We start from the raw sequence: 20,480 nt of genomic DNA, 5'->3' as shown, positions 1-20,480 counted from the left end.
ACTCCCTTATCTGCCTAGGTGCCTTGAACCTTTCAGACGTGACATGGGAATTTAAACACATGCAACCTCTTTGGAAAGGCTTGGGCAGCACACGCAGCTTAAATACAGCCTCGCCGAAGCGTCGTTCCTCCGCTTCTGAACAACTTTCCAAACATGAGGCTGTTTCTGCTTCTTGCGGCCCTTGTTGGGGCTTCCCAGGGACTGCAAACATTTGCTGGGTGAGTTCTCCTTTGGACCCCACTGTTTCTGGAACGCTCTCTTTGCTGCTTTCGTATCCTCCGAAATTCCTGGAATCACAGAAGCCATCCCAGCTTCTGATTTGATCCTGCGATGTCCTGGGATGAGCCAGCGTTGGCTCTGGTGCTTGCAAGTGGGGACACACACCTTTTGGTCACACTCTTCCATGCAAGCCAGCTGACTTGGTCAGCACCAAAAGATATGCCTCCCAGTTTTCATCAGAGGAATGTTGGAGGGTATGTGCTTTTCAAACACTGCAATACCAGCAGACTCCGGGGCTCAGGCTTCCCCTGCTGGCAGTTTTGTAGCTGATCTGGAGATTGGGGTAAGCTGCTACTTAGAATATGTTTGTGTTTGGGGCAACCTCAAAATACCTTCCTATGCCCTCGGGAAGATTGCTTCTAGGTTCAGCAAGCATCCGTCCTGATTCGTTTACAGGGATGACTTAGCAAATGTCATCTCACACTTTCCGGGGCATTTCCCCAACACTCACTGTGAGGGAGAGCAGCTACAGACAGCCTCCTCCCATCCTGAGCACAAGCTCATCTCCCAGCGCCAGTGTGAGCGGGGAGGGGGATGTCTCTAGCGGGGAATCAGGAAGTAGAAGGCACAGCTCAGGTAGGGTAGCAGAGCCACTGCTCCGCTCAGGAGAGGAAATGGGAAGCAGGGAAAGCGCGACCAGAAGACCGCTCCCGCCGACCCCGGAATTGCGCAAAAAGCGCCGGGGGCGGAGATTCAATGTTCCCAGGCTACTTTGTTGGAGGAAAACACGGGAATCTCCATTCGGAGGTTCTGACCAAGACTGACAACATGTACATAGTGCTGACTCTGCACTGTAAATAGTTTGCACTGAATAAAAGCATGAAAAGGCAACGTCGTGAGGAGTCTTTACTCTAGAGTAGCCGCTATTGCGCCTGTGACACTCACCTTGCTGCAAAAAGTGGAGGGGGCGCAGGTTTGTTGTATGAAAGCTCGGAATCAACTCTAGTTGGGCAATCCGAACCGGGCACACACACCCTCCCCGAAAAACAACAACAGCTCAATGCCATAACGGAGATCAACTCTTTCCATATTACAATTCAGACATAAGTTGTGAATTGTTGGCATCTGTCTGTCTTGGGACACATTGGAGGAGTGGGCCTTTGGGGGTGAGGTCGAGCTGATGGAAGGTTGCAGCCAGCAGCGGAGGAAGCCGCTTGGGTGCCTGGGGCGGGGCGAGCCACCCACAGGGGCCGGGAGAGGACAGGGCACACCGCAGGGCCTCCGGAGTCTGCCTGCCTCCTCCCTACAGCTGGGAGAGGGAGGCAGTGGGCGGACCATTTGGGCAGCGTGGAGCCTGCAGCACGCCTAAGCAACCACGTCTCTCCCAGGAGAGATGTGTGGCTCGGGCGCGCTGCAGGCGCCGCAGTGAGTGCCGCCCAGCATTTTGTCACCCCCTTCAGTGGTGACACCCGGGGCGGCCCATATCCACGGCACCCCCTTCCTCTGCCCCTGGTTGCAGCGCCTGCTGTGGCTGCAGGATGCAGGAGAGACATGTTTAGTTGCAGCCGGGGCAGATGAAGGCATCCGATTGTGCTGTCGCAGATGCACCAGGGCGTTACTTCTCTCTGCACTCCTCCCAGCGGTCATTCCTCCTCCTCTGGTCACTGCTATGGAGTCACTGTCTCTGGGCACAGTGGCCACCTGCAAGGGATTTCCACACGGCACAGTTGGTACTGCCAGCCTTCATGTCACGTTTGTCTGGTGCCTGACGCCAGAGGACATCCTTGGGGATCCTGCCATCCTCCATTCTGTTAATGTGACCAAGCCAGCGTACACGTCCCTGAGACAGGAGTGCAAACATGCTGGGAATGTGGGCTTGGTGTGGTGTAGTGGTTAAGAGCGGTAGACTCATAATCTGGGGAACTGGGTTCGCGTCTCCGCTCCTCCACATGCAGCTGCTGGGTGACCTTGGGCTAGTCACACTTCTCTGAAGTCTCTCAGCCCCACTCACCTCACAGAGTGGTTGTTGTGGGGGAGGAAGGGAAAGGAGAATGTTAGCCGCTTTGAGACTTCTTCCAGTAGTGATAAAGCGGGATATCAAATCCAAACTCTTCTCTTCTTCTTCTTGGGAGAGAGCATTTTTGCAGGGCTGTCTTAAGCATATGTGGCACCCGGGTGCAAAGATCCGCCCGGCACCCCCTCCTCAGGTTGCCCAGTGCCAGGCATGCAGGAGGGCGAAGCTGGCCTGCTGCCTCAGCGTCTTGCTGGATCAGTCGCCCCTGAACCCGCGGCGCAGAGCCGCCCGCAACAAAAGAGTGGCACTCTGACCAACGGGCGGGCTCTTCCCTGGACTCAACTCTCAGGCCCCGGACTCTCGAACTGGTGCCCCTGAGAGCCCGGCGCCTGGGTGCCCCACATCCCTATGGGTAAGACGGCCCTGCACCTTTGTTTGGAGTTCTGTGCTGCTGTGTGATACCCAAAACCACATGTGGGAGGCATCGAGGCATTGCTCCTGACACACACTTGAGGTGGTAGACAATTTTGTCTCCCTGGGTTCCACCATAGTTCAGACATGGGTGTTGGACAAAAATGACCCAGGGATCTTCCCCAGAGAGATTCGAGTTTCTCTGTGAGAAAAAGGAGTCTTACACCAAAGATCAGGCATAACCAGATTTATTGTCGAACAGCGGTGTGGGAGATTCGCCCCACCCCCAGCTCATGCTGTAAAGAGGAGAGTACCAGTTTTGTTGTTGTTTAGTCGTTTAGTCGTGTCCCACTCTTCGTGACCCCATGGACCAGAGCACGCCAGGCACTCCTGTCTTGCACTGCCTCCCGCAGTTTGGTCAAACTCATGTCCGTAGCTTCGAGAACACTGTCCAACCATCTTATCCTCTGTCGTCCCCTTCTCCTTGTGCCCTCCATCTTTCCCAACATCAGGGTCTTCTCCAGGGAGTCTTCTCTTCTCGTGAGGTGGCCAAAGTATTGGAGCCTCAGCTTCAGGATCTGTCCTTCCAGTGAGCACTCAGGGCTGATTTCCTTCAGAATGGATAGGTTTGATCTTCTTGCAGTCCATGGGACTCTCAAGAGTCTCCTCCAGCACCATAATTCAAAAGCATCCATTCTTCGGCGATCAGCCTTCTTTATGGTCCAGCTCTCACTTCCATACATCACTACTGGGAAAACCATAGCTTTAACTATACGGACCTTTGTAAATGTGGCACAGGGGTTATGCACACCTGTAGGAGTGCTAGTCCCCCCCCCCTCTCTCTCTCTCTGGATCTCCTGCTCTGTCTGCTTGAAAAGCACCAAAGAAAGCATTCCAGTTTGCAAGTTGGTGACTGTTTTTTTTGAGAAGGACTCATGGAAATCGGTCACCATATTGCCGTGCATTTCTCCTAAAACACAACACGTTTAGACGAAGGTTCCTTAATATAATGCGTTTGTCTGTGTGATTTTCTCTACCATGCACATTTTTCAGTACACCACACGCCTGGGCTTTTTTTAAAGCCAAAACTCACCGGAACTCAGTTCCGGCACCTCTTAGGTGGGTGCCATTGTCATTATAAGAGAACACGAAGAAGAAGAAGAGTTTGGATTTGATATCCCGCTTTATCACTACCCGAAGGAGTCTCAAAGCGGCTAACGAACCCGGTCCCCCAGATTACGAGTCTACCACTCTTAACCACTGCACCACACTGGCTCTCTCAAGGGAGGCGTTCATGCTGAGTTCCGGCACCTCATTTTCTAGAACAATAGCACAGGCACACAGACATTTTTGTACATATTGCCTGGTCAGGGAACAGCACCACAAAATTCAGAGAACAGCAAATTTTGGGGGAGACCTGCATTTTGGTCCAGGTCGTGTTTTGAGAATATCGGACTTGGTAGGTTCACATCAAGCTCGCGTTGGCTTCCCTGTGCGGTAAATCTACCTTCGATAAAAGTGCAGTGCAGTGCAGCGCAGCGCAACAAAGAGCTGAGCTAAGTACTATTTTTAAAATCTTTTAGTGATCAAGTTCTCCGGCTGGAGCCAAGCAACGATGAACAAGTCCGCCTCCTGAAGCAGCTTGAAGCTCTGGAACCTCTCCAGGTGTGTGGTTTTTCCTCTTGGGGGTGTTGGCTAATTATCCATCCTGAATGTGAATGGTTGGGGGTGACATCTTGCTTGGAGACTGACAGAGCCTCTGGACAAAGAACACCCTGGAAACTCAGCTCAGAAGCCCAGGCTACGCTTTGAATAACTGCAGTTCCTTAAAAGTTCACAAGTAATAACACCTATAATTGCAGTGACTTCCTCAGAGGAGTGTCTGTTTCTTCTTTTGCTTATTATACTTAATTTTCAAGCTTAGGCTGCCTCTGCAAGGCATTCACAAACTCCACACAAAGAGAGAGGCTGTAATTAGGGATGTGCGTATGGAAGTAGCGATCACCCGGTTCCTGCTCAGAGTCCTAATTATACAGTGGTACCTCGACTTACGAATGACTCGACCTATGAATGTTTCGAGTTATGAACAGAGTTCCATCCGCCATTTTGGATGCGGTTTAGATAGGATTTTTTCGACTTACGATTTTTTAAAATCCCCCCCATTGGCTTCGACTTACGAATTTTTCGACTTACGAAGGTCCATTCGGAACAGATTAAATTCGTAAGTCGAGGTACCACTGTACATAGCTGCCAAGTTCCGGCCTGAGAAATAAGGGACTGGACCGGAAGTAGCAGGCCGGAAGTAGCACTGCCGCCATTTTGGAACTGGGCGGAGCATGCTCAGAAGCTACTTTCGATGCTGCTCTGCCCTGTTCCAAAATGGCCGTCGCACCAGAAGTCGCGCTGCAGCCATTTTGGAACTGGGCAAAGCAGCATCAAAAGTCGCTTCTGAGCATGCTCCGCCCAGTTCCAAAATGGCCGCCGCGCCAGAATAAACCAGGGAAAAACAAAAAAATCCGGGTTTTTTGGCTGGGAACAGCTGGAAAAACGGGGGTTTCCCGGGGAATACGGGAGACTTGGCAGCTATGCACTGTATCTGAAATCAACAGGTACACAGTCCCTGCAGGTCCAAATGGCCCTCCCATGTTGGGTTCGACTTGACTGCCTTCTCCGTCTCCCAGGAGTAGCGACAAAGGAGGCAATGCCCCCCCCTCATGCTTCCCCATCATTAAGCCTCCTCCTTCTTTGGAGGTCTTTAAGCGGAGGCTTGACGACCATCTGTCAGGAATGCTTTGGTGGTGTTTCCTGCTTGGCAGGGGGTTGGACTGGATGGCCCTTGTGGTCTGTTCCAACTCTATGATTCTATGATTCTAAGCCATTTCTGGCTAGTGTACCTCAACAAAGATGGGAATTTGGGGCTCTCCGTGGCCGCGAGAAGCTGTGATGGCTTCAGGGTTTTGCGACAGTCCTGGCATTTTTAGGGGAGTTGGAGCCTATGCCATTTCTTTCGACGATTCATTAACTCACTTTTTTTTTGGCTTGTCTTCGCTTGTTAGCTCGATTTCTGGCGTTTCCCTTCATATCCTGGTCGCCCAGCGGATGTCCAAGTCCCCTTTGCCTGCCTGCAAGATGTCAAAGCCTTCCTGGAGTCCCATCAAATCAAGTACTCCGTCCTAATTGAGGATGTCCAGGTAGGAAAAGGAAAAAAAGAGGTGGGGGGGGGGCGGGAATCTACCGTGAAGCCTTATGTCTATTAAGTCTGTTAGGAATGCTTTAAAAGTATGGTGTGGATTTGACCTTAGCTGACCTTAGCAGCATTATATTTCATGAGAAGTAGTGCCATATACTTTATACAGTGAAATATACTCGGAGCATACAGCAAAGAGGGGTGGCTGCTTCCGAGTTTTTAAAATCCCTCCCAAACTGGAGACTCTTCGAAGTCCAAGGTTGGGCACCATTAATAAATAAGAATACAGTAAATTAGTAGCAGCAGTAATGTTGCAGCATGGAGCGCAGCATCCTGTAACTTTCTGAAAAAATAAATCATATTAGATTTCATTTTGGGTGGGGCATGAGAGTACTTATTAATGGCCAAATTGACAGCAGCTTTGAGAAATCGGTCGAAACAAACATTAAGAAGCGAGTGGGAATGTTTTGATGAATACATAAAGAAATATTATGTAAGAGAGGATATGCTCTCATGCTTAGAATAAAAAGGTATGAAGTTTGATAAAAGATAAAAAGTGGAGATAAAGAAGATAGGGGGATAGGAAAGTATATAAAAACAGAATGCATGCAAAGAACATATACAGAGGAATAAGTAATTAATTATACTTGCAGAACTGAAGTAAAATTGGAAACAAAAGTCGAGGAAACAGCGGAGGGAAGTCTCAGGGGGGAGGGCATTGGGGGGTGAAGGGTAATCAGGGTTTTCTTTTTTCCCTATTATTATTATTTAGGTTTATTTGGGTTTATTCGATTGTAATTTATTTTGATTATTGTTTATGTATGATTTGTATGATTTGATTGCTTTTCAATAAAATTTAAATTTACTAAAGAAAGAAAGAAAAAAAAGAGGTTATGTTTAGGGAAGCTTTTAATGTTTAACAGACCATTGTATTTCAATATTTTGTTGGACGCCGCCCAGATGGGCGGGGTATAAATAATAAATTGTTGTTGTTGTTGTTGTTGTTGTTGTTGTTGTTATGAGCTCCAGCTCTTGGGAGAGATAACACACGCACAAAGGATTTCCCCATCCTGACAGGTGTTCTTGCCCTAGGCTATTGTGGATGAAGAAGCCCGAGAGATGAACCTCAACGAGCGGAGGGACCGTGGCAGCGACAGTTTCAACTATGCCGCATATCACCCCTTGGAATCTGTAAGTGGGATAAGGATTTGCTCACCTCCTCTAACCCGCCTCTTTTGTCTTTCTCTTCAAACTCAAGATGGAGATGGTGGGGAGGCAGAGACCCATGGGCCTGCTCTTGCACCACCAAATGCCCGTTTCAACTGTAGGTAGTTGGTCCTGGCAATCAGGTGGCCCCAGAGAGCCAGTCCTGTGTGCCTTTGCCTGGCGTGCCAAATCTGCCGTGCTGTTACAGTGAGGGCAACGTGCTGTCACTCATCTGTAAGATTAAGGGACGTTAGGAAGACGCCTCCTGCTGAGTCAGATTGATGGCCCGCCTAAGTCGGTATCCGTTGGGAATTAAATAACTGAATGGACTCACGTGGGTGGGTGGACGGACACCAAAAAGAAATGGCTGGGTGCCTGGATTCGAAAGGTGGGGCTAGCACACCAGTAGCAGAGAATTAAACTCATAAAAGTTGCACAGCGGTGTAGCGTTAGGAATATAGTTTGTTAGACCTTTCTTACCCCGTTACAACACTCCCCTCTTTTGCAAGGAACAGACCACACACTGCTAAGTAAGTTTAAAATGCTTTACTTACAGATGCAAGGTCTCGGTCATGCATTGTTGTTCCATGCAGCAGCAAGGATGATACAGGCAAAATACTTACTGCAAGTGCTGTTGCTTTACACCCAACACTTTTCCCCAGATACAACATTCTCTCTCTCTCTCTCTCTCTCTCTCTCTCTCCCCCCCCCCTCTCTCTCTCTCTCACACACACACAAACACACAAACACACACATTCCTCTCTCCAACGGCGGTATAAAACACAACAATGTTGTATTTTAGATTTACAGCGCTATGGATGATATTGCAGCAGAATACCCCCAGTTTGTGAGCAAACATCAGATTGGGGAGTCTTATGAAAAACGACCCCTCTTCGTCCTTAAGGTACGCTTCATGTCTGCGCATTGAAACGCCACGGGGGGCTGTGCGCGAATAATGCCTCCCAAGGTCTGAGGTTGGCTGCTGTATATCTTCCGATATTTTGACAGGAGGAAATAAACACGTCAATTTCATGTTAACTACTACATCAGGCATCCCCAAACTTCGGCCCTCCAGATGTTTTGGACTACAATTCCCATCTTCCCCAACCACTGATCCTGTTAGCTAGGGATCATGGGAATTGTAGGCAAAAACATCTGTTGTTGTTGTTTAGTCATTTAGTCGTGTCCGACAATTTTGTCTCCCTGGGTTCCACCATAGTTCAGACATGGGAGTTGGACAAAAATGACCCAGGGATCTTCCCCAGAGAGATTCGAGTTTCTCTGTGAGAAAAAGGAGTCTTACACCAAAGATCAGGCATAACCAGATTTATTGTCGAACAGCGGTGTGGGAGATTCGCCCCACCCCCAGCTCATGCTGTAAAGAGGAGAGTACCAGTTTTGTTGTTGTTTAGTCGTTTAGTCGTGTCCCACTCTTCGTGACCCCATGGACCATAGCACGCCAGGCACTCCTGTCTTCCACTGCCTCCCACAGTTTGGTCAAACTCATGTTGGTAGCTTCAAGAACACTGTCCAACCATCTCGTCCTCTGTCGTCTCCTTCTCTTAGTGCCCTCAATCTTTCCCAACATCAGGGTCTTTTCCAGGGAGTCTTCTCTTCTCATGAGGTGGCCAAAGTATTGGAGCCACAACTTCAGGATCTGTCCTTCCAGTGAGCACTCAGGGCTGATTTCCTTAAGAATGGATAGGTTTGATCTTCTTGCAGTCCATGGGACTCTCAAGAGTCTCCTCCAGCACCATAATTCAAAAGCATCAATTCTTCGGTGATCAGCCTTCTTTATGGTCCAGCTCTCACTTCCATACATCACTACTGGGAAAACCATAGCTTTAACTATACGGACCTTTGTCGGCAAGGTGATGTCTCTGCTTTTTAAGATGCTGTCTAGGTTTGTCATTGATTTTCTCCCAAGAAGCAGGCGTCTTTTAATTTCGTGACTGCTGTCACCATCTGCAGTGATCAAGGAGCCCAAGAAAGTAAAATCTCTCGTTGCCTCCATTTCTTCCCCTTCTATTTGCCAGGAGGTGATGGGACCAGTGGCCATGATCTTGGTTTTTTTGATGTTGAGCTTCAGACCATATTTTGCGCTCTCCTCTTTCACCCTCATTAAAAGGTTCTTTAATTCCTCCTCACTTTCTGCCATCAAGGTTGTGTCATCTGCATATCTGAGGTTGTTGATATTTCTTCCGGCAATCTTAATTCCGGCTTTGGATTCATCTAGTCCAGCCTTTCGCATGATGAATTCTGCATATAAGTTAAATAAGCAGGGAGACAATATACAACCTTGTCGTACTCCTTTCCCAATTTTGAACCAATCAGTTGTTCCATATCCAGTTCTAACTGTAGCTTCTTGTCCCACATAGAGATTTCTCAGGAGACAGATGAGGTGATCAGGCACTCCCATTTCTTTAAGAACTTGCCATAGTTTGCTGTGGTCGACACAGTCAAAGGCTTTTGCATAGTCAATGAAGCAGAAGTAGACGTTTTTCTGGAACTCTCTAGCTTTCTCCATAATCCAGCGCATGTTTGCTATTTGGTCTCTGGTTCCTCTGCCCTTTCGAAATCCAGCTTGCACTTCTGGGAGTTCTCGGTCCACATACTGCCTAAACCTGCCTTGTAGAATTTTAAGCATAACCTTGCTAGCGTGTGAAATGAGCGCAATTGTGTGGTAGTTGGAGCATTCATTGGCACTGCCCTTCTTTGGAATTGGGATGTAGACTGATCTTCTCCAATCCTCTGGCCATTGCTGAGTTTTCCAAACTTGCTGGCATATTGGAGGGCCAAAACATCTGGAGCAAAACATCTGGAGGGCCGCAATTTGGGGATGCCTGTACTACATCATTGGGGATGCGGGTGGTGCTGTGGGTTAAACCACAGAGCCTAGGGTTTGTTGATCAGAAGGTTGGCAGTTCGAATCCCCACGACCGGGTGAGCTCCCGTTGCTCAGTCCCTGCTCCTGCCAACCTAGCAGTTCAAAAGCATGCAGTGCAAGTAGATACATTGGTACCGCTCCGGCGGGAAGGTAAATGGAGTTTCCGTGTGCAGCTGCTCTGGTTCGCCAGAAGCGGCTTAGTCATGCTGGCCACATGACCCGGAAGCTGTACGCCGGCTCCCTTGGCCAATAAAGCGAGATGAGCACTGCAACCCCAGAGTCGTCCACGACTGGACCTAACGGTCAGGGGTCCCTTTACCTTTTTACTACATCATTGGCTAACTACAAACGGTGCAATTCCCCCCCACCCAGCTAGCTGGTTCTTGCTTATTGAATCAGCCTGCTGCCATGTTTCGATGGTTGCATTTGTCTCTTGTTAGCCGTCCCGGCACACATTTTGGTGGAAAGGCAGGGAGCGGATTCAGCAAGTAAACATCCCTTAAACATCCCTTTCCATTCAATAGTTCAGCACCGGAGGAAGGAGCCGCCCTGCGATCTGGATCGATGCCGGCATCCACGCTCGAGAATGGGTCACCCAAGCGACTGCCCTTTGGACTGCGAAGAAGGTTGGCTTGTTCTTTCCGACTGAACTATGGCTAATCCCTTTTCGCCTAAGGGCTGCATTGAGCCTTAGGCGTGCCTCTGAGGGCCGCATGCCAGCGGTGAGCAGGGCCAAAATGAGTGGGACCCATGCTCATGAACATACTGCTGGAGAATAAAAGGGGGAAGAACTGTTTCCTGGAAGAAGGTTCCACTTCAGCCCTTTTGGCCTGGAGTTCCACCAAAACTCAGGTCTGACTCAAGCCGGCCATCTGTCGGTGCAGAGGATTCCCAGCTAAAAACACAGCATGACTGTTTTTTCTATTCTCAAAGCTGGTTTGGAGGGAAGCGCATCTAAGCACTTCCTAAGAATGAAAGAATTGCAAAGTTGGAAGGGAACCCAAGGATCATCTAGTCCAACCCCCTGCTATGCCGGAATCCTTCACCCGTGGGACTCGAACTCATGACGCTGAGATTACGAGTCTTATGCTCTACCGACTGAGCTATCCCTTGGGTTAGATACAACACAATAGAGACAGGATAAATATGGATTGTGGCTAACACTGTGTCTGCGTCACTTCCCACACCAGCCGCGAGAGTGTGCTGCGTGCAGAGTAAACAGGAGTATGTGCACATACTATAAAGGCTTAAATGGTTCAGGGCCACAGTATCTCCAGGACCACCGCTCTCCATATGAACTGACAGAACTGGTCATTATCTGAGGCCCTACTTTGTGTGCCTCCTCCCATGAGATATACAGAGGGCAGCAACATGAAAACAGGGCCTTTTCTGTGGTGGCTCCGTCTGTGGAATGCTCTCCCCAGGGAGGTCCACCTGGCACCTTCATTATACATCTTTATGCAGCTGGGTAAAACGTTCCTCTTCACCCAGGCCTTGGGCTGAACAACATCTGATGTCCTTTTAAATGTGTTGTGGGAGGGGGTGATTATTGGTTTGTTGTTCTTATTTTTCACTAGGTATTTTGTGGTTTTTCTATTGTGGTTTTTATGTTCTGAACTGCCCTGAGATCTGTGTGAATGAAGGGCAGTATACAAATTTAACAAATCATAATCATAATAATAATAATATACGGGCTGAGACAAAAATAGCCCTGTGACCTCTTCTGCCCTCTCCAGATTGCCAGTGACTATGGGAACGATCCGTCAATAACTTCCCTGTTAAACGCGATGGATGTTTTTCTGATGCCTGTTGCGAATCCGGATGGATATGTCTTCTCTCAAGCCAAAGTGAGTCCTTGAAAACCTACCATCCTCTCTTCTCATTCAAACTGGGAAGCTTAATTCAGCCATTGCCGTCCTTTATCCACCATTCTCACTGCTCTCCTGGTGAATTTTGTGGATGGTTTCTTCCTGTTTTTTCCCAACGGCGCCATTCTTCTTTCTGACTTCCAGAATCGTATGTGGAGGAAGACCCGCTCCAAGATTCCTGGCAGCTTGTGTTTGGGGGCTGATCCAAACAGGAACTGGGACGCAGGCTTTGGAGGTAGGCGGAATGAAATAATCTTGGGCTCGTGAAACGGGGGGTGATGCTTTCTTCAACTGATTCCATTTATGAATCAAATATCTTGAAGCCATTGCGCAGGGCAAAACACCAACGGTTTAAAAATAAAATGTTAATAATAATAGCTGCAAAAATCTCTCTATAAAAACAAATAAGGACAAATCCCACATACAAAGATTAAAAACAATTTCTAATCCGATACAAACAGAAAGAAATATCTCCTAAAAGGTTTATTGAAATAGTCTTCAATAGACCACGAAGACGGTGTCTGTCTGACGTGCAAATACCTTTCAAAATTCCCAAGGGATTCTGTGCTTATCTATCCTCTATGAGACCATCAGTTTAGCTCCCAGCCCTTTTCCACAGTAGTGCCAAGCTTCTAGTCCTCCTTAATACTACTAATAGCAATTTTATTATTTAGACCCCACCTGGCTGGGTTTCCCCAGCCACTCTGGGCGGCTTACAGTACATATAAAACATATTAAAATTGTCGCTTTCTGCCCTAATCTCTAGGCCATTGGCAGCTGTCATGGGAGCAAGGAGAGGCTTTAAGTGCAGCCCATACCCTCCAACATTTCTCCGATGAAAATAGGGACGTCTTATTCCAGGCATCCCCAAGCTTCGGCCCTCCAGATGTTTTGGACTACAATTCCCATCTTCCCTGACCACTGGTCCTGTTAGCTAGGGATCATGGGAGTTGTAGGCCAAAACATCTGGAGGGCCGCAGTTTGGGGATGCCTGTCTTATTCCATAACCATCACCATATTTTTATTGTTTATACCCCGCTCATCTGACTGGGTTGCCCCTCTGGGTGGCTTGCAACATGTATAAAATCACAATAAAACATTAAACATTAAACAACTTCCATATCTGCACACACAGTTGCCTTCAGATGTCCACCAAAAGTTGTATAGTTAGTAACTTATCTCTTTGGCTCAGAGGTCACATAACTCCATACCTTTCAACATTTCTCCGATGAAAATAGGGACATCCTAAGGAACGCGGGTGGCGCTGTGGTCTAAACCACAGAGCCTAGGGTTTGCCGATCGGAAGGTTGGTGGTTCGAATCCCCGCAATGGGATGAGCTCCCGTTGCTCGGTCCCAACTCCTGCCCACCTAGCAGTTCGAAAGCACATCAAAGTGCAAGTAGATAAATAAATACAATGGGAAGGTAAACGGCGTTTCCGTGTGCTGCTCTGGTTCGCCAGAAGCGGCTTTGTCATGCTGGCCACGTGACCTGGAAGCTGTACGCCGGCTTCCTTGGGCAATAATGCGAGATGAGCACCGCAACCCCAGAGTCGTCTGCGACTGGACCTAATGTTAGGGGTCCCTTTACCTTTACCTAAGGAAAAGTGGGACATTCCGGGTACAAATCAGAAACCGGGACAGGTTTTTTTTTTTGTAAATCTGGGACTGTCGCTGCAATCCCAGCCCTGTGGTGAACTTTCGTTTTGACCTTGTTCTTTCGGCTTCCCACCTTGGCAGGACCTGGAGCCAGCAGCAACCCCTGCTCCGACTCCTACCACGGCCCCAGCGCCAACTCTGAGGTGGAAGTGAGGTCCGTCGTGGATTTCGTGAAGAACCATGGAAACCTCAAGGCTTTCATCAGCATCCACAGCTACTCCCAACTCCTGATGTTCCCCTACGGCTACAATTGCACCACAGCCATCAAGGATTACGAAGAACTGGTAAGGCCTCCGCCTGGACTTGACTGTCCTAGCACAGACGCCCCTGCTGGCTGGTGGCTCGATGACAGCGGCAAAAATTATGACTCTAGCAGCCAGAGACAGAGGTGGAACTCCCTGCCACAGGACAGCCACCAACTTGGATGGCTTTAAAAAAAAGAATTATGTGACAATCACGGAGGATAACGCTACCAGCTGCTCCTTTTCCCTTATGGGGTACCCAATAGCCCGTATAGAGTCCTTATGTAGGTTCTGTTATCAGTAAGAGAAAATAACAGAGGTCAACCAGAGAATATTGCAGGTAGTAAGCCTGATCTTTATTAAACTTGCAACAGGGTCCCCTGCTCACCCCACGCAGGGAGAGAGGAGAGGAACCCAGGACAATGGTGTGCAAGCCCTTATACAGTGGTACCTCGCAAGACGAATGCCCTGCAAGACGAATTTTTCACAAGACGAATGTGTCTTGCGATCTGATGGTGACTCGCAAGACGAATTCATTTTGCGAAAAAATTCATCTTGGATGGTTTCCCATAAGAATGCATTGAAATTTAATTAATGCGTTCCTATGGGCAAAAAAGAAGAAATTTCAATGCATTCCTATGGGAAACCGCGAATCGCAAGACGAATTTTTCGCAAAACGAATTGACTCGCGGAACGAATTAAATTCGTCTTGCGAGGCACCACTGTATATGCTTTTGAAATTGCCACCCTGTAGCTCAAGACTACCACCACCCAACATCATACGTAGATCACAGAATGGGCGGTCTACAGCAGAATCTTGTCCGGTAGGATTCCTGTTGATGGGTTTAGCTGGAGAGCCTGGCCATACTTTTGTGATGATAAATACTTGACTCCTGAGTCCAGTTCACAGGCCCACCCACATGTGCCCTTAAGGCAGGATTCGTGAGCACAGAGACAATGGGGCGGCTATTCCCATTTCCATCCAAACTGCAGAGGAATATTTGAGGTCACTGAAATAGTCAAAATGGCTTTAGGTGGGTTTTCCTGTACTGTTTTAGGCATGTGGTTTATAATTTATGTATTTATTTGTTTGCCTGGTGCATTTATGAACATTTATTTTATATCTTAGACCTTAAAATTCTCATAACAGCAGTGTTGTGCTTCCGCTGGTGGAGGCAATTGTGCCCCTGGATGCCCATTGCTGCGAATCACAGGTCGGGAATGTGGGACATGATCCATGAGAGGCAGTCAAGTACAACATTCCTTGTAATGCTAGAGAAGACATGCGAGGGAATGTTTGGTCCAGCCAGTCGAAACTTCCTGTTCCTCCTGGCTGGAGCATCCTTCCTTTTGCATGTGATAGAAGGTGGGCATGACCTGGGGCATACGAAGTGGGGGGCGGAGGGGGCGATCCGCCCCAGGTGCCACTCAGGGGGGGGGTGACAAGATGGCCCCTGCCTCCCCCAGCTGTAGAGCAGCCGAAGCCCGCCCGCAGTCCGTACCGGCTGCCTCTCTCTCTCGGCGTCCATACGGGCGACCGTACAGGCTGCCACGCATGTGCACTCCGTACGGGATGCCGCACATGCAGACTCCGTACAGGCTGCCCTGCTCCTGCCACTGGGTGTGACCTAACCTGTCCAGGTAGCAAAAGGACGAGTCACGCAGCACCTCTCCCTCTTTTTTGACTTCCTTCTTCATTTGATCAGTTTTTTAGCTAGGACTGCCCTGCTAGCTGTTTAGCTAGCAGAAGCACTGGGATCATTCCCCCAATCATTCCCCCATATAATAATAATAATAATAATAATAATAATAATAATAATAATAATAATAATTTATTATTTATACCCCGCCCATCTGGCTGGGTTTCCCCAGCCACTCTGGGCGGCTTCCAACAGAAAAATGAAATAAAATAATCTATTAAACATTCCTTCAGTAGCACCTTAAAGACCAACTAAGTTTTTATTTTGGTATGAGCTTTCGTGTGCATGCACGCTTCTTCAGATACACTGAAACAGAAGCAGTCAGACCCTTATTACAAGTGAGATTAAAACCCTGCTAATGTTTTCATCTGCTTACAGTGGTCTTCTAAATGAATTACAAGCTTTACCCATTTTTTCTTACTTTTGTATGTTTTAAAGAAGAGCTGTAAATCTTTCTCGATTTTCCTGTTTTTATCTTTGGCAAACTGCTGCGAGGTTGTTGTTGTTGTTGTTGTTGTTGTTGTTGTTTTACCATCAAGCGATGAATAGAATAAATCCAACCAATCACACCTCTAGCTTTGTTTTCTCCATCCTTTGGTAGGAGACGCTCCAGGGATCCAAAGGTTGTTTTGTGATTTCCCTCGATTGACTATTGGTTTCCTTCTAGGATACGCTAGGAAAAAAGGCTGCCGATGCGCTTGCTTCTCTCTACGGCACCGTATATAAAGTTGGCCCCATTTGCAACATTATCTGTGAGTATATATGCCTGATATTGTGGTCATCAGAGGTCTTCCTCAGCTCACGATGGGGGCGGCTTTTCAGCTCGAGGGCCACCGTTTGGTAGTGGGAGGGACCAGAGGCAAAAGAGGGTGGAGCCACAGAGGGCACACCCACCTAAATTGCTTTTTGTCGTTTCGTTACCAGAACAGATAAATATTTCAGTTTTTCGGTCGCACAATACTCTGCTTACATGCTCAGCAATGTTATTTGACATCTTAACACGACAAATATTAAATACTTTGTCAACTCAGAGGCTTGGAGAAGATTGAAGGATGTCAACAAAGACTGTTAGGAAATGACTGTATTATTTTGGGACAATATGTGAAGGTTTACATCAGAGGCTGAATAACAAGGAAGAAACTATTAAAAGCAAATGGCAGTAGTGATTAGTAGGAAGCTCTGGAATCTGAGGCATGGGGAGTATGAAAAATTCAGTATAATTAGGCATAATTGGAATGTTTATTTTAATAGGAATTGTATAATTAATTTGGATTTGTAATATAAAGTGTAATTGGGAATAATTTCAATGTGATTTGATGTTGTTTAATTGGAAAATCTAATAAAAATTATTTATATAAAAAAAAATTAAAATACTTTGTGGAATACAGTGGTACCTCGGTTTAAGTACACAATTGGTTTCCGGAAGTCTGTACTTAACCTGAAGCAAACTTTCCCACTGAAAGTAATGGAAAGTGGATTAATCCGTTGCAGACGGGTCCGCGGAGTACTTAGAATCATAGAATCATAGAGTTAGAAGAGACCACAAGGGCTATCCAGTCCAACCCCCTGCCAAGCAGGAAACACCATCAAAGCATTCTTGACATATGTCTGTCAAGCCTCTGCTTAAAGACCTCCAAAGAAGGAGACTCCACCACACTTCTTGGCAGCAAATTCCACTGTCGAACAGCTCTTACTGTCAGGAAGTTCTTCCTAATGTTTAGGTGGAATCTTCTTTCTTGTAGTTTGAATCCATTGCTCCGTGTCCGCTTCTCTGGAGCAGCAGAAAACAACCTTTCACCCTCCTCTATATGACATCCTTTTATATATTTGAACATGGCTATCATATCACCCCTTAACCTTCTCTTCTCCAGGCTAAACATACCCAGCTCCCTAAGCCGTTCCTCATAAGGCATCGTTTCCAGGCCTTTGACCATTTTGGTTGCCCTCTTCTGGACACGTTCCAGCTTGTCAGGATCCTTCTTGAGTACTTAAACTGAAAGTACTCAAACCGAAGCATACTTAAACCGAGGTATGACTGTATTTGGAAAAAAGAAAACACCTTACGGTTATGTTAAAATGTATGCAGGATTTTGAAGTATAGCAACAGTTGAGAATTTGTAGTTTGATCATTTAGAGTTCACGTCTATAATGGATAAAAGATAAGTAACGTAGCAACTTTATAAGGGAATGAAAGAACATGAGAGATTTGTTCTGATTGTATTTTAAAAGAATTTGTAAAAGTTGAAAACGTAATAAAAATATTATTTTAAAAACGACAAATATTACCCTTCCCCAACAATGATGTCATTGGAATTTATCCCTTGTAAATTATCAGAAATTGACAAGGTAAATTTAATTATATTTAATACCATTAAATTTAATACCATTAATTATATTTAATACCATTATATTTAATACCATTATTTTTCATACATTTTTTTTAAAAAGTTGAACGCGAAAACTTCAGCTGGTTACAACCCATAAAGCTGGTTTAGGCTCAGTAGGCACTCTGTGTTTAAAGCACTTTTGAAGCACATTATTTGAAAGTGCTGGTGTTGACCTATAAAGCCCCAGGATCTTGATACCTTAAGGATCGCCTCATATGAACTGACCCAGACTGTGCATTTGCCATCTGGGAGGGGGAACATCTTCCATGCTCCCCCTCCCAGAGAATTTCAGAGGAGGCCACACGAGAACGGGGCCTTTTGCGTGGTGGCTCCCCAATTGTGGAATGCTCTTCCCAGATAGGCTTACCTGGGACCATCATTACATGTCTTTAGACGCCAGGCAAAACCATTCCTCTTTACCCAGGCCTATGGCTCTTAAAAGGGACGCGGGTGGCGCTGTGGTCTAAACCACTGAGCCTAGGGCTTGCCGATCGGAAGGTTGGCGGTTCGAATCCCCGTGACGGGGTGAGCTCCTGTTGCTCGGTCCCAGCTCCTGCCAACCTAGCAATTCGAAAGCACGTCAAAGCGCAAGTAGGTAAATAGGTACCACTCCGGCGGGAAGGTAAATGGCATTTAGATGCACTGCTCTAGTTTCGCTAGAAGTGGCTTAGTCATGCTGGCCACATGACCCGGAAAAACTGTCTGCGGACAAATGTCGACTCCCTTGGGCTAGTAAAGCGAGATGAGCGCCGCAACCCCAGAGTTGTCCACTACTGGACTTAACTGTCAGGGGTCCTTTGCCTTTATTTTATGGCTATTAAATAATCTACTAATTTACTATTCGGCTGTCTGTCAGTATGCTTTTGTCTGTGTTTTTATATGTTTTTATCACTGATGTTTTGCAATGTGTTTCTAATGTTGTACACCGCCCTGAGATCTTTTGATAGAATGCGGTGTATAAATTGAACTACTACTACTACTAATAATAATTTATTACTTATACCCCACCCATCTGGCTGGTCCTCCCCAGCCACTCTGGGACCCAGGTGACACTGTAGGTTAAACCACAGAGTCTAGGGCTTGCTGATCAGGTCGGCGGTTCGAATCCCTGCAATGGGGTGAGCTCCCATTGCTTGGTCCCAGCTCCTGCCCACCTAGCAGTTCGAAAGCACATCAGAGTGCAAGTAGATAAATAGGGACCGCTCCGGTGGGAAGGTAAACAGCGTTTCCGTGTGCTGCTCTGGTTCACCAGAAGCAACTTTGTCCTGCTGGCCACATGACCCGGAAGCTGTCTGCAGACAAACGCTGGCTCCCTCGGCCTATAGAGCGAGATGAGCACCGCAACCCCAGAGTCGGACACGACTGGACCTGATGGTCAGGTGCCCCTTTACCTTTACCTTTACCCCAGCCACTCTAGGTGGCTTCCAACAGAATATTAAAATCACAATAAAACATCAAACATTAAAAACCTTCCCCAAACAGGGCTGCCTTCAGATGTCTTCTAAAAGTCAGATAGTTGTTTATTTCCTTGACATCTGGTGGGAGGGCGTTCCACAGGGTAGGCGCCACTACTGAGAAGGCCCTCTGCCTTCTCAAAGAATTCTGGGTGCTGTAGTTTACTCCTCAAATAGTTATAATTCCCAGCAACCTTAGCAAACTACAATACCCAGAAAATCTAGAGGGCAAAATGTGCTTTCAATGCATATAATGTGTGCAGAACCAGAGTTCCATCCTGAGCATTTTCCTTCCTCCCAGATCAAGCCAGTGGAGGCAGCATCGACTGGACTTACGACCAAGGCATCAAATACTCCTTTGGTCTCGAACTCAGAGACACCGGCCGGTACGGATTCCTCTTGCCCGCCAGCCAGATCATCCCGACAGCGCAAGAGACCTGGCTGGCTCTGAAGACCATCATGGAGCATGTGAGGGACCATCCATACTGAGAGGAGGGATTTTGGAGCCTAGAGGGACAGGGAGAGAAATCAGCCACATGCTTCCGTTTAAAGATGAATAAAGATGTCTTCAAAAACACCCAAAAGAGTTGTGTTGTCTCATAAGGAAAGGATGCAGCGGGGAAGCCAAAAGCCATGGTTGGTGAAGTGTAGGTGGGTTGTCACAAGGCAAGGCGCAGTGATGACAGCAATAACCTTTATCAAATTAACAGAACTGGACAACAGGGGCAAAGCAACTGCTTATATATATTTCTGAAGGCCTGGGCCACTCCCACTCCCAACGTGATTGGCTGTCTAAACTTCCAAGCTGCGAATCATGACTCAGAGTTTAAGGGCCAATGGCAGAGGCCCAATTCCTGAACTGTTCTGTGATTGGGTATCATGTATCGAATCAGAACACAGGAGCTCAGAATCTTTAGCCCAGACTCAAGCTCAGGCAAACACAGACCACTGAATACATAACAGTTGGGCGATATTTTTTTTTTTATGGGACTGACTTGAGATGCCATAAAATATAGCAAGGAAACTTTCAAGTTTTCCAGATCATTTCAATAGGAGATGTTTTACACAGAATTGCTGCCCCAAAATAAGACTGGATGCGAATTATATTTCTTTCAGCCGTTTATCATTGCCTTGGGCTCCTTTGGGAGAAAGGATGGGATATAAATGAGAATAAATAAGTGAATAATACGGCTCAACAGCCTGACAAACACACCATGCATTTAAAGCACTCCTCCGCCCACCTAGAAC

The 20,480-nt window shown here is 47.2% G+C and overlaps 2 protein-coding genes across 2 annotated transcripts; both read left to right on the top strand.

Annotated features, from left to right (window-relative positions):
• Nucleotides 1–60: 60 nt before the first annotated feature.
• On the top strand, nt 61–7,178 carry LOC132592705 (carboxypeptidase A2-like). Its single transcript, XM_060279252.1, has 4 exons — nt 61–218; nt 4,228–4,309; nt 5,701–5,835; nt 6,924–7,178. Exons 1-4 carry the CDS (start codon nt 154–156, stop codon nt 7,161–7,163), a joined length of 522 nt encoding a protein of 173 aa, XP_060135235.1. The 5' UTR covers nt 61–153; the 3' UTR covers nt 7,164–7,178.
• Nucleotides 7,179–7,804: 626 nt separating this feature from the next.
• LOC118091432 (carboxypeptidase A2) lies at nt 7,805–19,819 on the top strand. Its single transcript, XM_035128430.2, has 7 exons — nt 7,805–7,941; nt 10,449–10,550; nt 11,661–11,771; nt 11,937–12,027; nt 13,531–13,733; nt 16,059–16,143; nt 19,534–19,819. Exons 1-7 carry the CDS (start codon nt 7,852–7,854, stop codon nt 19,719–19,721), a joined length of 870 nt encoding a protein of 289 aa, XP_034984321.2. The 5' UTR covers nt 7,805–7,851; the 3' UTR covers nt 19,722–19,819.
• The last annotated feature ends 661 nt before the right edge of the window (nt 19,820–20,480 follow it).

The sequence above is a fragment of the Zootoca vivipara genome, chromosome 10 (assembly GCF_963506605.1).
Source record: "Zootoca vivipara chromosome 10, rZooViv1.1, whole genome shotgun sequence".
In the NCBI taxonomy this organism is placed as follows: Eukaryota; Metazoa; Chordata; class Lepidosauria; order Squamata; family Lacertidae; genus Zootoca; species Zootoca vivipara.
Note: the sequence above shows the minus strand (reverse complement) of the source record. Positions and strands in the feature narration are given on the sequence as shown.

Bases quoted from the DNA above. Each gene is read 5' to 3' on its own strand.
- LOC132592705 (XM_060279252.1), top strand. From the start codon at position 154: ATGAGGCTGTTTCTGCTTCTTGCGGCCCTTGTTGGGGCTTCCCAGGGA. The intron at 219-4,227 runs GTGAGTTCTCCT...AAAATCTTTTAG, and splicing joins GGACTGCAAACATTTGCTGG to TGATCAAGTTCTCCGGCTGG. The intron at 4,310-5,700 runs GTGTGTGGTTTT...TTCGCTTGTTAG, and splicing joins AAGCTCTGGAACCTCTCCAG to CTCGATTTCTGGCGTTTCCC.
- LOC118091432 (XM_035128430.2), top strand. From the start codon at position 7,852: ATGGATGATATTGCAGCAGAATACCCCCAGTTTGTGAGCAAACATCAG. The intron at 11,772-11,936 runs GTGAGTCCTTGA...TCTGACTTCCAG, and splicing joins ATGTCTTCTCTCAAGCCAAA to AATCGTATGTGGAGGAAGAC. The intron at 12,028-13,530 runs GTAGGCGGAATG...CCACCTTGGCAG, and splicing joins CTGGGACGCAGGCTTTGGAG to GACCTGGAGCCAGCAGCAAC.